The 24092-nt window shown below is 48.2% G+C and overlaps 1 protein-coding gene across 1 annotated transcript; it reads right to left on the reverse strand.

Moving 5' to 3' along the window:
• Nucleotides 1-2556: 2556 nt before the first annotated feature.
• PIPOX (pipecolic acid and sarcosine oxidase) lies at nt 2557-23249 on the reverse strand. The gene is made up of 8 exons (XM_055132865.1): nt 23125-23249; nt 18910-19058; nt 8830-9043; nt 8007-8189; nt 5642-5788; nt 5000-5158; nt 4349-4424; nt 2557-3626 (listed from the first exon to the last, which is right to left on the reverse strand). Exons 1-8 carry the CDS (start codon nt 23236-23238, stop codon nt 3496-3498), a joined length of 1173 nt encoding a protein of 390 aa, XP_054988840.1. The 5' UTR covers nt 23239-23249; the 3' UTR covers nt 2557-3495.
• Between the last annotated feature and the right edge of the window lie 843 nt (nt 23250-24092).

Genomic DNA, 24092 nt, shown 5'->3' on the forward strand with positions numbered 1-24092 from the left:
TCACTCCTGGTGGGCTCAGAAGACCATATGGGTTGCTGGGAATTATCTCTCCAGCCTCTCTTATTTGATTCTTATATATCATTGTAACCAGCCACAGGGGCAAGAGACTCTGTGTCCCAGGGTTGAGATCTCCAAGCCTGCTCAGGTTGGGACTGGGCCTCTTCCACCCAGACCCCTTATTTTCCAGTAGCTAGGCAATCACACCCACAAACTGCCCCTGGCACCGTGTAATCCCATCAACGGCCAGCATCCAGAGACTATAAAACCAAGTTCCCAGAAGTAAATGCAGCTGCACGACATCTTATAGCCTAGTTCTCCTTCTCAGAGAACCTGGCAAGCTATCGAGAGTTTTCTGCCTGCATGGGAGAGCCTCGAAAGCTCCCCGTGGCATATTCATATGCCAAAAAACAGTAACAATGATGGGTCTCATTCCCCTGACCCTGAAAGAGCCTCTAATGTGGCACCATTGGAAAGGATGAGTAAAGAGAGGCTGCTAAAATCTCAGGGCTAGGACAAATAGAGAACGTTACTGGGCCCGTTTGAGCAAATCAATGATCAATAGGATGACAGTGATACAGTGATACAGTGATATCACTGTAGAAGTGTTCCCCTACCTCTCCTGGGCTATACCCACCAATGCCTAGGGTTGACTCCTGACTCTGTACTCAGGAATCATTCCCTGTGGGCTTGGAGGACCATATGAGATGCTGGGGATCAAATCTGGTCAGCTGCATGCAAAATAAGCACTCTGATAGCGCTCCAGCCCTATCATTATAAAGTTGATCAATATTATTAGTCCCTTTTGCCCCTCTCTGTGGTAAAATACACTATTTGAATCTATTTTTTATTTCCAGTTTTCATTTTATTTTATTTTTATTTGGGGATCAAACACTGAAGAAATGGGGGTTTCTTCTTCCCAAATCTAAACCTGTGCCCACTCATCACTAGCTCCCCAGGCCTGGGGCAGGCTCAGTGGCTAAAGCTTGAGGCTGTGAACCCAATCCCCAGCTGCCTGCGGTCCCTGCACCATAAATGACTCCACTGCATCACACCCAGGCTGACAGAGGTACCCCCTAACCATTGAGTATCATAATTAAAAAGATGTCCCAATGCTGAGAGCAGGATCACAACCCCATGGAGTGTACGTGTGAATACCACAGTGACCCCGGGAGTCACTGCAAACTGAATGTATGTGAACATGACTGAGGGGAGCACTGGCGAGGGACCCACTTTGAGCACCAAGGGGCACGCGGGCACCAAAATCAAGCATACCTGTAACACCTTGTCTTTGCAACACCCACATTAACAGAAGGATGGGAAGAGGCAAAATTGGTTCGGGGAATTTTTTTTGGGGGGGTGAGAGGTACATCTGGAAGTGCTCAGGGCTTGTTCCTGGTTCAGTGCTCAGAGATCATTCCTGGTGGGACTCAGAGGACCTACGAAGTGCCAGGGATTGAACCCAGACCTGCTGTGCACAAGATAAGCACCTTATCTGCTGTACTATGGCTGCGGACCCAGGAAAACTGCTTTTGGAGGAGTGAAATAAACTAACTCCCAAGTTCTCTGACCCCAGCCACCATTCTACCTCCTTCCTGTACAAACTTGACATCATTATGGGTCTCCCATAAGGCGAATTTAGCTTATTTCATGTGACATAAGAACGACAAGGCTCATCCAGGTTGTGGTATTCCCCCATTTGACAGAGCTGAGGTTCAGGGAACCAGTGGAAAGTGCCCCCCAAAGCTGGCTTGGCTTGGGGGGATGGGTGGGGTGGCGTTAGCTTGGCTTGTTATGATGATTCCCCGGAGTCAGTGTTAGCTCAGGTACCTCCTCTCTAGGGCACTCCAAGAGTAATTTCCTCTGTGCTGTATTTCCTCTGGGAACATTCTCACTCTTTTCCCATTCCCACTCTTCTCGGCCCAGTGACTCCTCCTAGTATCCATCCCCCCCTGTGCCCCCCAGTCCAGGTTTTTCTCTCCCCAGACCACTTTCTCTCCTGTCTTCTCACACCACACTACCCACTCTGAACACCCTCCTGCGGGGTCCCCTGTGCACCCACACTCCTCGCCCCTCCGCCCCCCACCCCCAGGGCACTTGTGAGCCGGTTCCCTTCCAAAGCAATTAGTGCAAGGAGGCCAGCCGCCTCGGTGCTAATGCCGTTTCATTAAGTGGGAGCAATCCTAATGATAATAAAATGGCACATTTAACATTCAAACATTGAACGGGGTTTCTAAGCGAGTGTGTCTCTCGCTTTCTTTCTGGTATAACAGCTCCATCTTCATAAGGACCTGACAATACACCTTAATGAGAGACAGGGGAGCTGAGTATCTTTACAGAACCAGAGAAGGGAGGCGACGCAGACGAGAAACCCTGAGAAAGAAGTTGAGGGCAGGAAGGGGATCCAGATCCCCAGAATTCTCAGAGTAATGGGTTCTGGGAAACTGATTAAGACACTTGAGTCTGTAAAAAAACAAGGTCACATGGAAAATAAAACTCACCACAGACTTTAATGCCATTGCATTATTTCTCTGTTTATTGCTCATTTATCCCCCTTCCCTTGTTATTGTGTGGTGGTGGTGGTGAATCTGGTTCATGACCTGCAGGCCAGATGTTTTACCACTGAGCTATCACTGAGCTTCATTCATTCATTCATTCATTCATTCGTTCGTTTGTTCATTCGTTCATTGCTTGTTATTCCTCAACAAACATTTTTTATGCAAGATGTGGGTCTCGTTATAAGACCAGGAGACTCTTAGATTAGAATATTCCTCACTCTCCCTTGTACGGTCAAAACTGTTCCAGCTTATCAAATGTCCCCCCTAAAAGAAGTCTTTGTTTTCCACTTCGTTTTGTTGTTGCCATTCACCAAGAGGGTGCAGACTTGGTTTTAGAACTGGGAGTCAGATGGGCCAAGCCAGGGATGGCACCCGACAGAACTAGGGAGCTCCTGGATTCAAGCATATAAGGCAGGTGCTCTACCCTGAGCAACAGCCCGGCCCCAGATAGCACTCAGACAACTGCTCTGCTCTCCTGGCCATTCCTTATGCCTCTTCTTATTCACCTCAGGGCCAGGGAGATAGTTCAAAGGACTAGACTGCATGTTTTGCACAGAGGGGCTCTCAGTCTGATGCTCTTGCAAATCCCAAGCACTAAGCTGGAACTGCTGATGTGATCCCCACCACACACACACACACACACACACACACACACACACAGAGAGAGAGAGAGAGAGAGAGAGAGAGAGAGAGAGAGAGAGAAGCTTCATCTCCACCTCTAAGGGCTTCATTACTCTATGATTATGGAATATCTGATTGGTCTTCTGAAAGCAAAGTAGTGGGACTGAGGAGCTGACAAGGGAGAGAAGAGAGATTCAATCATTCCGATTTGCAGGGGGCTCAGGAGAAGCAGAAGGAGAGCGTGTTGTCACTCTGCTTCATCTGAGATTCTCTCTCCTCTCCACTTCCTCTGGGCACAGAAGGAGGTTGCTGCCCAGGATCAAAGGCAGGCTCTTCCCAGGCTAGGGAAGCGGCTGATTCGAAAAGGTGTCAAGTCATAGGAAGGCGTTAATTTCATGCTTAATTCATACAGGATCTTCCCCACCACAGGGGACAGCTTGAATCCATGCCCTGGAAAAGGAGAGCAGACAACCAGGCATGCTCAGAGAAGGGATGGGCGCTCTGGGCTCCCCTCAGCACCCACAGAGAGTGGGACTTCCTCTCCTTTCAGCAGCATTCCCAAACTTGGACATTGCCTTCCAGGAACACCCTTCTCAGATTGTTCCTCCCCGCCTCCTGACACATGCAGCAGCTACAATTTGGCATCCTCCCCGCCCCCCGCCCCGTCCCCCCCCCAATGCCTGGCAGTTAAAAGTGTGGCAAACTACCTCTGGCTGGCATTAAAGTGGGTCAGCTTTTTTTTTGGCGGGGAGGCCTCTTGAGGGCAACAGCCAGCAATGCTTAGGATTTACTATAGGCTCTGTGCTCAGGAGTCACTCCTGGTGTGCTCGGGATCAAATTTGGTTCAAATTTAGCAGACCATACATAGTGCCGGGGGATGGAATCAGGGTTGATCAAATGCAAGGCAAGCAATCTCCCCCTGCAGTTTGGTCAGCATTTTGTTGTAGTTTTGTTTCGTTTTGGGGTCACACTTGGCATTACTCAGGGCCTACTCCTGATTCTGTACTCAGGGATCACTCCTGGTAGGGCTCAGGGCAACCTAAGGGATGCTGTGGATCAAACCCAGGTCAGTTGCATGCAGAGCAAGATTCCGACCCTCTGCACTCTCTCCCCAGCCCCAATAGACAGGACTATCAGCTTCCAGAGACCCATCTCCCCTTCCTCATGCTCACCAGAGAATCCAGCACCGATGATAATGTTGTCGTACTTTGGGTGTCGGTCAAGAACAAAATGCTCATCAGGAGTGTTCTAGAAAGAAATAGTCACAACAGTGTCTCCTGAGGATAGAGTGGGGAAGGAGCACTCCAGGCCCGGAAGGGAGGGGATGGGGCCGCATTTGTTCGCAAGAAGAAGGGGAACAGGGCGTAGGAATGAGGTCTGTGTGCCAGTGCTCCTTTGGGCAATACCAGACTTTCTCTCTCTGTCCATCTGCCTCTTCCCCCACAGAGCTATGAACACAGTAGGTGCTCAGCTAATGCATGTAAACTATCTTCAGCTGCCTCCAGCCCTGGTGACATCTGTCTCTTCTCCTCTTTCTCCCGAAGGCCTGTTCAACTAAAACATCTTGCCAAAAAATCTTTTAGAGCTCTTCTGGGAAACATCGTGAAGGACTGCCAGGCATAAGCCTAGTTTCTTAATGAAAAGGAATATGAATAACCGCTCCAGGCGCCTCTCTGGGAGCGGTAAGCCGTCTGCCTGTGCAAGCTTGTTTGTATCAAGGCACATTCCACGCCAGAGGGTCAACTAGACTAGAGACCCAAGCTGGTCATGCCCTGTCCCTTCCCCAGGATCCAGAGCTCTGCGGCGCCGGGCCCAACCCCTACCGTGTACATGCAGCGTTCCACAATGGCAGGTTCCGACTCAAGGTCTGGTAAGTGTTTGCTGACAAAGTGGCGCAGGATCTGGACATCCTGGATGTCAGAGGGGCCCTCGGGGCAGTCCCGCTCCTCCGGATCCGCCTTGTTGCCGTGGTGATAGCAGACCTGGCTTCCAATCAGAGCAGAGTCAGCTGCCAGGGCCAGCGCAGGGGAAGCTTTGGGGTTTGTTTGTTTGTTTTGGATTTTGGATTTGTGGACCACTCCTGACTCTGTACTCAGGGCTCAGTCCTGGCGCGCTTGGGGGACTATGCCTGGGGTCAAAATGAGGTCAGCTGTGCCACCTGACCTGGGTACTATCTCTCCAACTCCCTGCTCCTCACCCAGGGCACGCCCATCATTTCCCAGCCTGTCCTAATTCCCACAGAGACTAGATAAGTTTACCTAGAAAGATGCTTGGACCCCTGCAAGTCCTATTTGCAAAGGAAGGATTCCCTTTGCTAGGGGCCTGGGGGTGCATGTAGCCCCTAGTGCTGTTGGTTCCTGCAGGTACCCACTAGCTCTAAGGGGGTCTGTTGAGGAGTATGAGCGCAGCTGCCCCATATCCGCATGGCTTCCTTCCCACTCGCCTTCTCGAGGCCTTCCACTCACCTTCATCATCCCTGGGTACTCTCTCGAGGGCAGCCCATACACGTGGTGGGAACCCAGGCTGCGTTCCAGGCTCAGGAAGCACGGAAAGGCTGCACCGTAGCTCCCAGGAACTTTCTCTCGCCAGTAACATACATTGATCCGCAGTGTCTGGGCAGGGAGAGGGAGTGGGAATGAAGGGGGAAATTCTTGGAAATCTAAGGATACGTCGAACATCTTCTGGGATCTGTGGCCCTTTGATATAAGTCTGGTTGGCTGCTTATCTCTTCACCCTTGCTTTACCCATCCTCAGGTCATTTACATGCCATATTTTCTTGCATACGCAAAAATCAATCTGCCTTACTCCCCTTTTTTTTGTGGAGGGGGAATTTGGGGACCCCACCTGTTGGTACCTGGGGCTTCCTCCTGGCTCAATGCTTGGGCGTTTCTCCTGGCAGTGCTTTGGAACCATGTGGTGCTGGGAAGCAAATCCAGGCCTCCTCCATGCAAAGCGTTGTTCAGCCTATTGAGCTAAAGCTCTGGCCCTTCACCGTCCTTTCCTTCTTTCTTTGCTTCTTCTCTTCCTTCCTTCCTTCCTTCCTTCCTCCCTTACCTTTCCTTCCTTCCTTCCTTCCTTTCTTTCTTTCTTTCTTTCTTTCTTTCTTTCTTTCTTTCTTTCTTTCTTTCTTTCTTTCTTTCTTTCTTTCTTTCTTTCTTTTTTCTTCTTCTTTCTTTCTTTCTTTCTTTCTTTCTTTCTCTCTTTCTTTCTTTCTTTCTTTCTTTCTTTCTTTCTCTCTCTCTTTCTTTCTTTCTTTCTTTCTTTCTTTCTTTCTTTCTTTCTTTCTTCTTTCTTTCTTTCTTTCTTTCTTTCTTTCTTTCTTTCTTTCTCTCTTTCTTTCTTTCTTTCTTTCTTTCTCTCTCTCTTTCTTTCTTTCTTTCTTTCTTTCTTTCTTTCTTTCTTTCTTTCTTTCTTTCTTTCTTTCTTTCTCTCTTTCTTGCCAGGCTCTCCCATATATTAATATATACACCATTATATATAATTAATATATACCAAATAGAGGAGCATCAAAATAAATAAAGCAACTACTAACATGTCTAGAGAAAAATGGCAGGAGAATTTAGGACCACATTCTCACTATTAAATAGATCAATAAGACAAATACAATCTATAAGAAAATCTTAAAGAAAGAAATGGAAGACCTAGATTTTACAGTCATATAGTCATATTAGAACTTTATTCTACCCACCAAAAATTACCAAAAATCAGAGTACACATTCTTTTCCAGAGTACTAGAAAACATGGAGAACCAGAGGACATGCAGTAGAACACTGGAGAAGACCATGACCGACAGAAAGACATGGTTTATTCTATAGGATAGACCAAGTGCAGGGATAGAAAACAAGTTTTCATACAATCAATAGGATATAAATAATATCAAATAACTTCTCAGCCTACAATGGTTTGAAGGTAGAAGTAACAACAAACATAAATCCAGAAAAAAAAACTAAACACTTGGTAGTTGCACAACATACTACATTAATAAACATACTAACATTAGGAAATCAAAGGATAAATAAGACTTTTCCTGTATACGAATGAGAATGAAAACATGAACCAGAATGTATGGAATGCAGCAAAAGCTGTACTGAGGGTAGGTCATAGCAACACATGTGTTTATTTATAAATAAGAACTGATACACACACACACACATAACATCACTTCTCAAGAAACAAGAACAAGAATAACAAAGAAAACACAAAGTAGAGGGAGGAAAATAAAAATTTCAGTAGAAATCAACTATATAGAAATAAAAAACACAGGGGCCGGAGCTATAGCACAGTGGGTAGGGCGTTTGCCTTGCACGTGGCCGACCCGGGTTCGATCCCCGGCATCCCATATGGTCCCCCAAGCACTGCCAGGGGTAATTCCTGAGTGCAAAGCCAGGAGTAACCCCTGAGCATTGCTGGGTGTGACCCAAAAAAGAAAAAAAAAAGAAATAAAAAACACAAAAGATGAAGGAAATCAAAGGCTATTTTCTGGAAAGTATAAACTAGACAAACAATGACAAACACTTGATCTAGGATTAAAATACTCAGTTTGCGGGTAATAAAGAGATGGACTAGAGGTGACAGGCAGAGCAGTGGAGAATGTCGGGCACTTTAGTGGTAGTGAAGGACACTACATATATGCTTGCTAAAACCCAGGCTATCTCTTATAGGTACTGTAATTTAATTCTCCACCAGTCCTAGATTCCACTTTTCAGAGTATAAAGCAGAGGCTCACTGAGGTGAACAAATTTGCCCCAGATCACCCACCAGCAAACAGCAGATCCAGGATCCAAATGGGTTCCAAGGCTTCTCTTAACACCCACTCCCAGGTCCTCTCACCTGGAGAGGCAGCTCTGCTCCCAGGGGCTGGAGGAGCCTGTTGGTCCAAGGGCCTGCAGTGATGATCAAGCTTTTGCCTTGGTAGCTCCCGGAAGGTGTTGTCACTGTGACTGTTTGCCCTGGTTTGATCTCTAGCACCTTCTCTCCATCACGCACTATCCCTCCTAGCTGTTGAATCGCATTCTGAAGGGAAAGAGGCGGAGAACGGTGAATTTGTTCTATATGAGATTCATCCTGGACAAAGTCCTTCACTTAATGCAGAAAAGAGAGCAGAGAATTTATAAAATTGGGGCTGGGGTGATAGTACAGCGGGTAGGGAGTTTGCCTTGCACATGGCTGACCCAGTTCAATCCCCTGCATCCCAGATGGTCCCCTAAGCACCTCTAGGAATAATTTCTGAGTGCAGCACAGGAAAAAAAAAATAATAAAACAAAACCTTGAGCACTGTTTTGTGTGGTCCAAAATTTAAAAAAAAAGAAAAAGAAAGAAAGAAAGAGGGCTAGAGCAATAGCACAGTGGGTAGAGCATTTGCATTGATGCAGCTGACCCAGGTTTGATTCCCAGCATCCTATATGGTCCCCTGAGCACTGCCAGGAGTAATTCCTGGGTGCATGAACCAGGAGTAACCCCTGTGCATCGCAGGGTGTGACCCAAAGAACAAAAAATAAATAAATAAAAAAGAAAGAAAGAAAGAAATTATAAAACTGCCCTGCCCTGAAGGCTAACAGCAAAGCAGGCGGGACAAAGGCTCTTGCCTGGGGTGGGGAGGAGAGAGGGCTGATGGGACAGGAGCTGCACTGCCCCTAAGATTGCACGGTCTCACCTGGAGGACTCTGAGCGCCTTGTCCGCATAGAGGATCCCTCCAGACTCATCCAAGAGGCCCATCTCTCCCTTTGCTGGCTGCATGTTGGGGAAACGCTGCTTCAGCTCCTCATGCTGGAGCCGCTGGTGCCCCACCCCATGCCTAGCCAGAGTAGCCTGGATGGTCTTCAACTCAGGATTCTCCTCCATTCCCAGCAGCAGGAATCCTGTCTGCCTGTGAGTAAAAAACAACACACCTGGGTGAAGGGGCAGAGGAGTGTCAGTACTCGGGGCCGTACGGTCTCACTCAACACCAACACCGCTGGTCCAGGCAGAGAAAGGAGAGTCTGGGCCTCAGCCTCATGTACACAGGATAGGGCTTTGGGATTGGAGAGATAGTCCAGCAGGTGAGATGCTTGTCTTGCATGCAGCCCACCTGGGTTCAATCCTTGACACTGCATATGATCTCCAGAGCCCTGTCAAGAGTGACCCCTGAGCACAAAGCAAGGCATCAACCCTGAGCACTGCAGAGTATGGCTCCCCCAAACAATAACACAACAGCCGCAACTCCCCCCTCCCCCCCCAGCATACGTTGCATATGGGAGGCCCAGGTTAGATCCTGGATATTGAATGGTTCCCTGAGCACTGAACACAAAGTTGAGTTGAGAGTATCTCCCAAGCATTGTCAAATGTGGCCCCAAAATTTTATTTATTTATTTATTTATTGCTTTTTAGGTCACACCCGGTGATGCTCAGGGGTCACTCCTGGCTCTGCATTCAGAAATCACTCCTGGTAGTGCTCAGGGGACCATATGGGATGCTGGGAATCAAACCTGGGTCGGCCGAGTGCAAGGCAAATGTCCTACCTGCTGTGCTATCGCTCCAGCCCCTGTGGCCCCAAAATTTTTTAAAAATAACAATAATATGGGGCTGGAGAGATAGCATAGCGGGTAGGGCATTTGCCTTGCACACGGCCGACCCGGGTTCAAATCCCAGCATCCCATATGGTCCCCTAAGCACCGCCAGGAGTGATTCCTGAGTGCAGAGCCAGGAGTAACCCCTGTGCCTTGCCAGGTGTGACCCAAAAACCAAAAAAAAAAAAAAAAAAAAAAACAATAATAATACAGAAATAACCAAGACAAAAGAATGAAAGAAGGGAGAGAGGGAGAAAGGAGGAAGGACCCAACATGGGTGGTCGCTCGAGTCTGTTCCAAGACTCTTGGCTTTCCATGTGGATTGCCTGGTACCTCCATCCTCTCTCCTCAGGACTCAGCCTGCCCTGGAGATCCTAATCCCATTTATTCCCACTCCCAGAAGGGTGTCCAGCAAGCTGGAGAAGACTTCTTCCCTGGTGCTTACTCAGGCCTCCTGAGTCCATTCATAATTTTTATTTCCCTGTGCTTTTATGTTTTTGTATTTGGCATTTAGCCGGCAGTGCTGGGGGACCCATGCAGTGCTGGGGATGGAGCCCCGACCTCCTGCCGCACAGGTGCACTCCACCCAGTTGACGATATTGAGTTCTTTATTCTTCATTCCTTTCCCCCACTGGATATGCTTCTACCTGCCCTCTCCCCTTTGCCTTTGAATAAATGCACTGTTGATTCCGGCCTGGCTCTCTCCATCCCCTCTCAGAGGCGGCCTCATTGGGAAAGGGTCTAAGCTGGGAGCTGGAGCAGCATCATCTGGCTCTGTCTGCCCCCCGCCCCCCGCTGACCAGCCCCACCTTCCTCCTAACATGTCTCTTGGACTCTCAGTGGTTCCACACCCTCAGGGGGTACTGCCCCCCCCCAGGGGCATGTGGACATGTCATGCCCCATTTTTCAGTTGTCACCATGTGAACTGCCACTGTTACCCAGTGACAGGCTCTAGGGATCCTAAGAGCCCACACTGAGGCGGGCAGCGCTCATGTGCAGAAAGCAGAGAGGGAGTGGGGTGTCTCTCCGGCCCCCAACAATGAATTAGGCATGCTAAGCTTTTGTTTCTCCCTGGTCTCGCCTCTGCTTCTGATTCCCTGTGGAACGAAAGCTGTTTCTCTTTCACGCCTTCTGTCTCAGTGGCACAAGAGACGAGAGCTGGTGTCTTACCGGAATGGATCGAAACAATGAAAGGGTCACTGTGGCCCTGGGGGCCGGTCCTGTGGTCCCTTCTCTCTTTCAGGCGCCCGGTGACCAGCGTCAGCCTGGTACATCCCCCAGGTACTGCATATAAAGCTCGTAATAGCCCATAATGGAGTCTCATGGATATTACATGCTTCCAAATCCCACATTATCTGGTCGGAGGGATTAAAGAGAAGATTGGGAGGGGGCAGGGACACAGCGGGCCCTGGGGCCGGTGTCAGTACACAGAGCTGCGCAGCGCGCCGAATCCATTCGCCATGGCCCCCCGCCTACCCGGCGTTCCCGCCCGCAGCGGGCGCGCGGCTCCAACGCTTCGGAGCTCAGCCTGAGCCAAGAGGCCGTGGATGCCTCAGTAGTCAAGCAGCATCTTTCCTGGGCCCCTAAAGAACTTCAGCTTGGTTCTCGGGTCATGAAAAGTTGCCTAGCAAACCTCTTGGTCACTGATGAGGTTTGGCTGGGTAGAATTCTGGGCAAGTCTTGGCTTAATCCTCCCCTTAGCAGGGATGATACCAGATCCCTGACCCTGAAATTCCAGAGTGACATATTTTCTCCCCTTGCCTGTAAAACATCAGCCTTGGTCTCAGAGACTCTGGATTTTCATTACTTGTTCTTTTTCCTTTGTCCTTCTCTGCCTCCCACCATCCCTCCCTCCTTCCTTCCTTCCTTCCTCCTTCCTTCCTTCCTCCTTCCCTCCTTCCTTCCCTCCTTCCTCCCTTCCTCCCTTCCTCCCTCCCTTCCTTCCTTCCTTCCTTCCTTCCTTCCTTCCTTCCTTCCTTCCTTCCTTCCTTCCTTCCTTCCTTCCTTCCTTCTTCCTTCCTTCCTCCCTTCTTTCCTCCCTTCCTTCCTTCTTTCCTTCTTTCTTCCTTCTTCCTTCCTTCCTCCCTCCCTTCCTTCCTTCTTCCTTTCTCCTTTCCTTCCTTCCTTTCTTCCTTCCTCCCTTCTTCCTTCCTTCCTTCCTTCCTTCCTTCTTTCCAACACTTCTTACAGGAAAGGGCCGTTCCCTTCCTACGGACAGGGAGAGTGAACTCACACCAAGACAACAGGCAAGTCTGCGGAATTATGAAATGCTGAGTGATGTTCTAATTCCCATGCTGTCCCGTGGTGGATGAAGCGGGAGCTCCCCATCCCGAGGAGTAATCAGTGCCTTGATGCCGGTGAATGTAATTGTGCCGATTGTAATCATTTTGCTCCAGCTCTCTGCCCCTGTGGCATTTATTTCTTAGCCCAGATATTGATCTAACAGTGGGAAATTTTCCATCTGAATTTGTGATGCTGGACCCTCCCTTCGTCCGAAGATGCGTATGGGAAATTCTCATTTTCCGTGGATCACAGCTGAGCTATTTGGCCTGAGGGAAACCGTCACTGCTGGAGAAATGCCTTGGATTGGAGAGAGATTTTTGACCATTATGAGCAAATCGGAAATAAATGTAAAACACTGCCTGGAAATGCAAAGGCCTGTCATTATGGGAGATAGGTGAGAGGCTCCTGTGGGAAATGCTTAGAGAATTGGAAATCAGTCAATCAAAACCAGGATCGGAGAATGGGCCTTTCCCCCCCAGAATGAAGATAGATGATTTCCATGGGCAGATTGAAAATCATTTAAGTGCTTATTTTCTTAATGGCTTTTCCTAGATCCCAATAAACAGCCTGTTCATTCTGCATCAATTTTGCACCCCTGTGCTCGAGCCTCCTCTCCTCTTTTTTTCTGCCGAGACTTCGACTAGAAAGTTTGAGAAGGGTGAGAAGGGACAGGCCCATCCTAGGAGTGGGGAAATTACCGGGTTATGACCAGTCTGGGCTGGCACCTGGGTCAGGGAGCCCTGGAAACAGCTCCCAACCCCCAGAGAGTCATCAGCTGAGAGCAGAACATTTGGTAGGAACAGGCCTTCCTCCCGCCCCTAGCTGGATCCAGCATCGAGGCCAGTGGAAGATTCCTCCTGTGAGCCTTGTTGACATCTCTGTGGCCTGAATAAAGCCTCAGATGTGATGGAGGGAGCTGGTGATCTGGGATTTCTACCAGTTACCACTGGTAGGACTGGGGACAGGAAGGAGTGGGGAGGGCTTGTGACAGGGAGACAGCACCGGTGCCTCCATGCCAGGCTTCTGCCATCTCCCACCCCAGGTTCTGGGTTTCTTTCTTTTCTCTGGGTTAGAAACACCAGGCAGAGAGCTTTCAGAGTCACCTTGGGGAAGGGACACGAATTGGGATTTGGCAATGGCTGCGGTCTTTGTTGGGTTTGGAGGCGTGCTCACGTTTCATCTTCCGCTCAGTGGGCTGAGGTGGAATTGGTTAACAAAGACTGCTCCAGGGAGGGGATGTGGCTGACAAGCCAGACACTTCACAGGCACAGGAAGCAGCAGCTGCGGAGGGGGCCACCAGGTTCTGCCAGCAGCTGTACTGCCTACGGCTGTGATCTTGTCTGATATTGTCAGCTAAGCAGGGGCAGCCGGGGTCAGGAGCTAGATAGTAGGATTCAAAGGGAGAAGGCGGGGCAGGAGACACACGGGCCACAGAGCTGGGATTTGCTGTTGGTATCAGCATCCTGACTGTACGCATCACACAAGATTCAGACCTTGTGATCTGACACATGTGTCATTGCCTGTTCCCAAAATATATGCAAATATTCTGAGCCCACTGTGTTTAGTATGCCACTGTCACAGGAAGAGGCAGAACCGAATAAAGAGTTGGACAGTCCTCTTCACTACTGATTCCTAAAGGTTTGTGCATTAAAAAAAAAAAAAATCAAACAGCATTAAGGATATGCTCTTGCATCTATCATTTAGACGAGGGTATTGTGCTGGTTCTTGCAGAAGAAATTTAGAGAATAAGAATCAGAAAGATAAAAAAAAAAAAAAGAATCAGAAAGATGATGAATCACTGAGAAAATCAGAATTAGGACCTGAAGCTAAAGGAACTGGAACGGACAGTATCTGTTCTCCTGCCACTACTAAGTGAAAGAATGGAGTAAATTGGTGTGCTTGAGTTCGTTAGATTACCCCTTAAAAAGGAATTGTTCATAATAATATAATAATACCTAACATTCTATGGAACTTTAAAGGTTTTTCAAAAGCACATTCTTTTTTATTTAGGGGGGTTTGGGATCACACATGGTGATGCTTGGGGGGACCATGTGATGCAGGAAATAGAAATGAGATTGCATACAAGGCAAGCATCTTAAGCCCTGTACAATTGCTTCAGTCAGAAAGATTTTTGTCTTTTTTTGTATGTTTGTTTTGGGGCCATACCCAGTAGTGCTTGGGGCTTTCTTGTTCCTGGTTCTGTGCTCAGTAATCACTCCTAGTGATGCTCAAGGGAACCCACTGTAGTTTCTCTCTGCCCCCCATGAGTGGTCTTTTAAAAAGGTCTCTGCTATTTGTCCTCTTCAAATGCAAATTAGCCATCCTTTGGTTTGGGGTCATTTAGGTATGGACTTATTTGGAAACAGGGGAATGGTCCAGGAATAAACTAGTTTATTAACTTTTGAAACCAAATATTGAAACAGGGACTTTAGGTCTACACCTGTTTTTTTTTTTTCTTATTTGTTTTTTATTTGTTTGTTTGTTTTTGTTTCTGGGCACACCCAGCAGTGCTCAGGGCTTACTTCTCACTCTCCACTCTGGAAGTGCTCAGGGGACTATATGGGATGCCAGGATGGCTATGTGCAAGGCAAGCACCTTATATATAAATTTTGTTTTTTGTTTTTCATTCTCATTCTCTCTCTCTCTCTTGCTCTCTCTCTCTCTTGCGTTCTCTCTCTCTCTCTCCTCTCTCTCTCTCTCTCTCTCTCTCTCTCTCTCTCTCTCTCTCTCTCTCTCTCTCTCTCTCTCTCTCTCTCGGGGTTGGGGGCACATTCAGTGGGTGGTTCTCAGGGCTTAATCCTGGCTCTGAGCACAAGGATAACTCCTGGAAGCTCCAGGGACCATATGTGGTGCCGGGGATTGAACCCAGGATGGCCCTGTGCAAGGCAAGCACCTTACCAGCTGTGTTATCTTTCTGATCCTTTGTTTGTTTGTTTGTTTGTTTTTTGAGCTACACCTGGCAGTACCCAAGGATCATATCTAGCTTTGTACCCAGGGATCACTGCTGGTGGTGCTTGGGGACAATATGTGGTGCTGGAATTAAAATCAGGGCTGCTATTGCAGGTGCATGCTGGGTAAGTGCATTAACCTTTATACTATCTCTCCTGCCTTGTTTATTTTTTTAAATTTTAAATAGTTGATAAAAAGTAAAGAAAGGTTGCTATTTTAAGCATGATAATCTTATGAAATTTCAGCACCCATAAATAAACTTTTATTGGAACACAGCCATGCTCATTTGTTTACATATTATCTGTGGCTGCTTTCACACTACACTGGCAGGGCTGAATAATTGGCAGAGTTGTATAGTTGCAGCAGAGACCATATGGCCTGCAAAGCCTAAAATACTTACTATGTGCCCATTTACAGAAAAGGTTTGCCAACTTTTAGTCTAATCTAAAATATATATGGGGAGGGTTGGGGTTGTAACTCAGTGGTAGAACACTTGCTTGCCTTGCTTATATGAGGATCTGTGGTTTGATCTCCAAAACCAGAACAGAAGGAAGGAAGGAAGGAAGGAAGGAAGGAAGGAAGGAAGGAAGGAAGGAAGGAAGGAAGGAAGGAAGGATGGAAGGAAGGAAGAAGAAATTGAAAGTCAGGAGATGGGGCTGGGGTGATAGCACAGCAGGTAGGGCGTTTGCCTTGCTTGCGGCCCACCCGAGTTCAATTCCCAGCATCCCATGTGGTCCCCTGAAGCACCGCCAGGAGTAATTCCTGAGTGCAGAGCCAGGAGTAACCCCTGAGCATCGCGGGGTGTGACCCAAAAGAAAAAAAAGAAAGCCAGGAGATGGCTCAGTGGTTAAAGTGTCTGCCTTGCAAGCTTGAAGCCACAAGTTCAATCGCTGTTGTTACCCACACACACAGGTGACATCCTGGAAACTCTGCAGTCTGGGATTCCCAGAACCACAATTTCTAGCTCCATTGCAGTCAGTTGTGTGGAAGCCTCGAAACTAAAGAATGTGACTCACAGAAAGCATCACAACCCCAAAGTGATGCTTGAGCATTTGGGCCGAGTGCAGCCCCTGAGAGCATTAGAAAAATAAGTGGGCGGGAGAGATTATACAGTGGGTAAGTCACTTGCCTTGCACACAGTCAACCTGGGTTCAACCCCCATCAACACCAGAAGTGATCCCTGAATAGGGAGTCAAGAGCAAGCTCTGAGGATCTCCAGGTGTGGCCTAATGCCCCCAACCCCCAGCCCCCAAATAACAATCACTGTCACTGTGATCCCGTTGCTCATCGATTTGCTTACGCGGGCACTAGTAACGTCTCTATTGTGAGACTTGATGTTACTGTTTTTGGCATATCTAATATGCCACAGGTAGCTTGCCAGGCTCTGCTGTGTGGGCGAGATACTCTTGGTAGCTTGCGGGGCTCTCCAAGAGGGGCGGAGGAATCGAACCCGAGTCAGCCACGTGGAAGGCGAATGCCCTACCCACTGCGCTATCGCTCTAGCCCTCAAATAACAATAAGAATCAGAAAAATAAGGATGAGGATGATTCTGCCAGGTACTGTTCATACTTGGCACATGCTTATTCTCACAACAGCTTCACAAAGCAGATACTAGCAGTCTTACTCTAAAGATGAGAAAACTGAGTCTTCTGGAGGTGAGATGGCTTGTTTGTGATCTCACCACTATGTATGTCCGAGCTGAGAGGTGGGTCAGGCCTGACTGGTGTGGAAGACCTCAATCCCTGTCCTTTAGGAAAAAGGAGCATTGTGAGGGCATAAGATCATCCATCCCGAGGAGTCTTCTCCTTGGCTCTCAATCTCTGTGAGACCTCTGAGGGTCCCTTCGTCCTCCTACCCTTCTCCCTTCATTGATGAGTAGAATCCTGGGCTGGGCCTGGATGCCCTTCTCAGGAAGAAGCAAGGCCCTGTGACAAGGGTCTTATTTGGTCACAACAAACCGCTGAGAAAATGTGAAGCCCAGAACCAGGAAAAACTTTCCCAAGCTCATAGAGGTAAGAGGCAGAACAGAGAATCTGTTATCACAGTTTGGTGGTTGGTGGTTTAGTTTGGGGTTTTGTTGTTGTTGTGGACTGGAGTAATAGCACAGCCGGTAGGGCATTTGCCTTGCACGTGGCTGACCCAGGTTCGATTCCTCCGTCCCTCTTGTCCCTCTCGAGAACCTGGCTAGCTACCAAGAGTATTCCCGCTTGCATGGCAGAGTCTGGCAAGCTACCTGTGGCGTATTCAATATGCCAAAAACAGTAACAACAAGTCTCACGATGGAGACGTTACTGGTGCCTGCTCAAGCAAATTGATGAACAACAGGATGACAGTGCAACAGTGCTACAGCTGTTTTGTTTGGGTTTTGGTATGGGGCCACACCCGGTGATGCTCAGGAATTATTCCTAGTGGTGCTCAGAGGGCCACATGGGATGCTGAGGAACAAACCCAGCCCAGCTTCGTGCAAGGCAACCACCCTATCCACTGTACTATCTCTCCGGTTCCTGCTTTGTTTTTTCAGCGATGCCAGGGATTGAACTCTGGGCCTTACGCATGTAAGACAAATGCTCTAGCACAACAGAGAGCTGAAGTCAAGCCTATCTGACTTCATAATCATCTTCCTGTTTTAAAATTCCAGAAAGTCTCCTAACAGCCCTTAGTTATCTTCTGGGAAGAAGCAGACAGACCTCCAAGGCCGTGGCAGCACAAGACACTCAGCAGTATTCACAGATGGCTGACAGAGAGGGGTCCCTTTGCCAATCACCCCCCAGTCCCCTCAGCAAGACATACTCCTTTATTTGGGTGCTGGGTGCATTAGCTTCCTCTGGAATAAATTTCTAATTAGCTGCCCTAGCTGTATTTGCATAATGGATTTCACTTTGTTCTTAAGTTAATGGTGTTTTTGCAACAGAACAGTAACCTCTTAGTTCCTGGCCATTAAAATAACTGCCACCCTGTAGGCAGAGCTGGGGGTTTGTGGGAGATTCAGTTAGGAACCACAGAGAGGGAAGGCGGTGGCTGGAGCAGAGGGTTAAAGTTCTCCAGGCATCAAAGGTTGTAGTTGTGAGCCTTCCTCTCCAGGAGTGTTTGAAGGGTAAAGGGTCTGGTCCTTGAGACAGGAGTTGCAAAGGTTAGAGAGAGCCCCAAGGTGAACTGAAAAATAGCTGCAGGTTCATTCTGCCAGAGCAAACAATATGACTGGAGGAGCACCTAGAAGGGAGGAGGGAATAACTGATTTTACAGGGTCACTCTGGGGTGAGGAGAAAATACTTGTGAGGTTAAGATGCTAGTGGGAGGGGGCAGAGAGATAGTACACAGGTAGGGTGATTTCTTTGCATGCAGCCAAACTGGATCCGATCCCCTGCATCCCACGTGGTCCCTGAAGCACCCTCAGGAGTGATTCCTGGGTGCAGAGCCAGATTAACCCCTCCCCCCTAAAAAAATATACTAGTGGTAATATAAGCAATCAAGATAGGACCCTCCTTCTCTATTTCCTTTCCTGTCCTAAAGGAATTTCAGAATGTTCCACCCAGAAAAGACACGAGGGGTGGAGCAACTGTACAGCAGATAGGGCATTTGCCTTGCACGTGTCTGATGGGGTTCAATCCCCAGCACCCGACATGGTCCCCTGAACCCTGCGTGTAATCAGGAATAAACCCTGAACATTGCCAGGTGTGGCCCCCAAACAAACAACAGATTCTGGCCCTGGATTGCAGTTCCCCACGTTATTCCCTAAGGCAATGTCTGTTGGCCTCAGCCACAAGATCTGGCCCAGCCCGGGGACTCAGCCTGGTGCTCACCTCTAGGGCAGTGCGTCCCTGGCTTGGCATTTCCTTGGGTCCTTTGTTCCCCTCTCCCCTGTCTTCATGCCACCACCATCTCATGCTCTGAAAACACCTCCAGCTGCTGAGAGCCCGCTGAGTGCAGAAACTCCTCCCCAACCCCACCCCCTCACCTGTGTAGCTGGGTCCCGGTCTCGTGCTCCAGCTGGGCCCATATCCGGTAGCACTCATCCATCATGTTGGTGTAAAAGTCTTCAGGGTACGCCCTTCGGATGATCCGGGTCTGCCCGTGAGAGCTGCCTCGGGAGTGCGGTAGGAAAAACTGAAAGGGAGAGTAAGAGACAACTGAGGCTGTTCTCCACCCCCCCACCCCCACTGGATCCCCCTTTAAAAGTCATCTCAGGGGCTGGAGCAATAGTACAGTGGGTAGGGCATTTGCCTTGCATGAGGCTGACCCGAATTCAACCACCGGCATCCCATATGGCTCCCCAAGCACCTCCAGGACACTCCTGAGTGCAGAGCCAGGAGTAACCCCTGAGCATTGCTGGGTGTGACCCAAAAAGAAAAATAAAAAGTCATCTCAGTGAGAGGCTAGAGTCATGTTAGAGCAAGTAGCATGCTTGCTTTGTAGACAACTGACCTGGGGTTTGATCCCCAACATCACATATGGTCTCTGAGATTTGCCAGGTGGAATCCCTGAGTGCAGAGCCAAGAGTAAGCTCTGAGCACCACCAGGTGTAGCCCAAAACCAAATATATATAAATATATATGCATATATGCATATATATGCACACATATATAACATAGAAATATATATATTATATATATATATATATATAACATAGAAAACATCTCAGAGTAGAGAGATGGTGCAAGGGCTAAGACCAGAAGGATAGTACAGTGGTAAGGTGCTGACTGATCCCCAGTGTTGTATATGGCCCTCTGAGCAACAAGCATGACCCTTGAGCACAGAGCCAGGAGTAGCCCCCTGGACACCTGTGGGTGTGCCCCCCTCCCCCACAAAAAAGTTCCTCTGTAGATAAATAAAAATCATCTCAGGGTCAGAGAGATAGTTCAATGGGAGCATATGTTTTACATGCAGAAGGCCTTTATTTGTTTGTTTTTGTTTCAGAGCCATACCCAATGGTGCTTAGGGTTTACTCCTGGCTCTGTGCTCAACAATTATTCATGGTGGGGCTTGGGGGACCAAATGGGGTGCTGGGGATTGAACCCAGGTCAGTTGCCTGCAAGGCAAATGCCTTGCCTGCTGTACTATTGTTCCGGCCCCCAGGAGGGCCATGTTTGATCCGTGAAACTGCATGAGGTGTAGCCCTTCCCTGAGAACCGCCAGGCATGCCCCCAAAACATAACAAGTAAAAGTAAAGAAAATTAAAAATCATCTGTCCACCAGGAGCCATTTGTTCTTCAAATATTTCTATTCAAACTGTCTCTCCCTTTTTGCCAGATTACTGATTAAACTATCAGGACAGTTCTTTAGGAACATGAACTCAGTCTTCCTTTTTGCTAACAACTTTCCCACTCCTTATTGATTCTCCAAAAGTCAGCCTGCTGCAATTCCACCTAATTTGTAGAAAAGCAGAATTAGAAAAAAAAAATTGATAGGGCCAGAAAACTAGAACAGCAGCTAGGATACCTGCCTTCCCTGAATTTGATTCTTAGCACCACATATAGTTTCTCAGGTACTAGTAGCAACAGTGATGTACTCCAACATCCAGGTACTCCAACATCCAGGTACTCCAACATTCTTGGAGTGCAGAGCCAGGAGTAAACCCTGAGCACAGCTGATTGTGGCCCAAAAACCAAAAAGTAGGGAGAAAGAGAAGAAAGGAAGGAAGGAAAGAAGGAAAGAAGGAAGGAAGGAAGGAAGGAAGGAAGGAAGGAAGGAAGGAAGGAAGGAAGGAAGGAAGGAAGGAAGGAAGGAAGGAAGGAAGGAAGGGAGGGGGGAGGGAGTGAGGGAGGAAGGGAAGAAGGGAGGAAGGAAGGAAGGAAGGAAGGAAGGAAGGAAGGAAGGAAGGAAGGAAGGAAGGAAGGATTCCCTAGATCCCTCTAGTTTAGTCTCCTTATTTCATGGACAAGGAAATTGATGCTAATATTTTTTCTGTGGTTTCAGACCACTCAGGACAAATGGGAGCCCTTAGGACTTAGCAAAAGATGAACAGTTTCCTGCAAGTTTGGACCCGGACTTCCTCGGGCTTTGAGAAAACTGATAGAGAATAAAAAACGGCTTCTAATCAATCTAGCCCATGAGCAAGAAGACTAACACAAAACCAGCCTCAAGAGCTGCAGACAGAACAGAAGAGTAGAGCGCGCGGCTGGATGTGTCCTCAAAAGAACCTATAACTAGCTGAGGTCCACCCAAGAACCTGTAACTAGCTGAGGTCCACCCAAGAACCTGTAACTAGCTGAGGTCCACCCAAGAACCTGTAACTAGCTGAGGTCCACCCACAGGGCAAAGGCTCACTGAGGCCTGCACCGTATGATACGAGGTCACCTCTCTAGGAAGGAAAATTCACACCTAAATTTTATTTTTTTGTATTTCTAACAAGGAGGATGCCATTATCTAGAGTGGAGCAGGAAATAAAAATAAATAAATAATAATAAAAAAAAAACCCAGAAACAGAAGCTCCAGAATGTGCTGGGAAGAATCCTGCCTCAGAGAGTCTGGCAAATCAGCCTTGGCATGGGAGCAATATGATATTTACTTTAATCACCCTAGGCAGGTGCCAGGGAGATGGCTCAAAGGTTGGAGTGTTGTTCTGCATGCAGGAGCTCCTGGTTTGATGCCCAGAGCTACATGACATGCTCCCCTGAGCTCCACTGCAAATGGCCCTCTGAGCCAGAGGCGGGTGTGACCTCCAAACCAGAAACAAGAAAGATTACCCAGGCCAGAGCTGATTCCTTTTCGCAGGCCAAACCAACCTATTCTGGCTCAGAAGAGACCTGGTAGCAAGAAGGAAGAAAAGGGCCTTGGATACTGCTTAGTTGGGATTAGGTCACGGCAGTAAAACAGGGGCCAGGAAGGGGAAGGGCAGTTGGGACAGAGAAGGGACAACCATGACAATGATAGTTGGAAATGATCACTCTGGATAAGAACTGAGTACTGAAAGGAGGTAAAGGGATATACATGATACCCTTTCAAAAACAGTATTAAAAAAAAAAAACACAGTATTGCAAACCACAGTGAGTAAAAGGAAAATAAGAGAGAGAGAGAGAGAAAGAAAGAGAGAGAGAGAGAGAAAGGAGAAAAAATATCTGGCAAAGAGGCTAGCTGGAGGAGACAGGAGAGAAATTAGAGACATTGGTGATGGGAAATGTTACACTGATGAAGGAACCTTAGGTGTTGAAACATTGTATAACTGAAATTCAATCATAAACAACTTTGTAACTGTGTATCTCAGGTGATTCAATACGATTTTTTTTTAATTTAAAAAGGAATAGGTCATTGGAGCTGGAGAGATTGGCCAGTGGGTAGGGCCTTGCACACAGCTGACCAGGGTTTGATTCCCCTGCATCCCATATGGTTTCTTGTGCATCACCAGGAGTAATTCCTGAGTGCAGAGCCAGGATTAATACCTGAGCACCGCTGGGTGTGGCCCCCAAAAGCAAAACAAACAAACAACAACAACAATAATAACAATAAAAGAATAGATCATGGGGGTAGAGAGATAGTACAGTGGGTAGGGCACTTGTCTTGCACTTGGTCAACCTGGGTTTAATCCCCAGCACTGCGTATGGTTCCCCTCAAGGAGTGATCCCTAAGTGCAGAGCCAGGAGTAAACTTTGAGCACTGGCATTCAGGGCTCAAAGTTTGGCTCAAAGTGTGGCCCAGAGACAGCCTGGGGGACATTGGTGGAGGGAAGTGGACTCTGGTGAAGGGATTGGTATTGAAACACTATATGCCTAAAACTCAATCATAAACAACTTTGTAAATCATGGTACCTCAATGAAAAAAAAAAAAAGAAGAGGCTAAGAATGGGGCTAGAGAGCTAGAATAGCTGGCAAGACACTTGCTTTGCACAGGACAGACCTGGGTTTGATCCCCGCCAATGTTTATGGTGCCCTGAGCCGCCAGAAGTGATCCAGAAGCACCACCAGATATGGTTCAAACACCAAAACAAAACACGAATAGGTCAAGGAGGCAGCGAAGGGAGAAAAAGTACCCGGAGACCTAACAAGGGTGTTATGGAAAGGAGAACTTGCTTTGCACTGTCACAGAATACACCAGCAGCCAAGCTCCAAACCATATAGAATTTGATGATTTCGGTTATTTGGCCTTTACCCGACAGCCTTCCGGCTGGAGAAATCCTTCTGTAGGGGCGGGGAGGGGGACAGTCCCTGAGCTCAGGAGCGCAGAGAGGACACAGTACCTGCTCCAGCAAGAGGACCTTCTTCTTGTGTTTGGCCAGGTGGTATGCAGTGAAGCAGCCCTGAATGCCAGCCCCGATCACAATGGCATCATAGAGATGGTGCTGCCCTGCCATGGTGCCCTCCATCACCCGCATAGAAGGCAAACAATGGCAGGCTCCAGAGTGGAGGGGAGGAGCGAGGTAAAGTCCAGCAGGGCCAGTTCCCCACAATCCCCCGAGCCCTGACCTTTACCCTGAGGTTCCCTCCCTGGAGCCTTGCTTCAGGTTCAGCTCCCGCCTCCTCCTCGCCAGCAGAGCAGAGCTGGGGAATCTGATCAGGAGGTTTCACCCAGCTCAGCTGCCAGCCTCACCCTTGCATCCCTCTAGCTTTCTATTCTTGGCTCAATTATTGTCATGCAAATGGCCTCCTTCCTATGCCACCTTCCTGTCTCATTATGATCTTTGTCTTGGGACTTCGGCCCAGGAATTTCAATGCTTCCCAGACCAAGCTGGGCACCAGGAATGCTGCCTCCCCCTGCTGGCTTCCCGCTCCAGCCTGATTTTCTTCTTAGGAGACTCGGGAGGGCTGAGCTAAGAACTTGGCACCAGGCCCAGGGTAAGGCCCACTTCCCTGGTGTGTGGTGAGGTCAGGGGTAAATGGAGGGGCCAATTAAGAGATCAGTTTTGTGATTATGAAATGATTCTCAGCATGTTTTGCTTCTCTCTCTCTCTTTTTGAAAAAGGTGAAAAAAAATCCTGAATAAATGGAGAGGGAAGAGAAGGAGCCTTCAGGGGCACAGCCAGGGGACCCCAGGCTGGCGTGGAGGCACAAGCACTCCAGGTGCTCAGTCCTCTAACATGCATTCAGGACAGAGCTGTGACTTGCAGGATCTGGGCTTTTTTTTCCAGTTTGAGGGTTCCATTTAAAGAAAGGGAAAAGAAAAATTATGAACACAAAATTAGGTGCCAGGACTGGGAGGAGGTGGTGC

Source organism: Sorex araneus, chromosome 3 (genome assembly GCF_027595985.1).
Source record: "Sorex araneus isolate mSorAra2 chromosome 3, mSorAra2.pri, whole genome shotgun sequence".
In the NCBI taxonomy this organism is placed as follows: domain Eukaryota; kingdom Metazoa; phylum Chordata; class Mammalia; order Eulipotyphla; family Soricidae; genus Sorex; species Sorex araneus.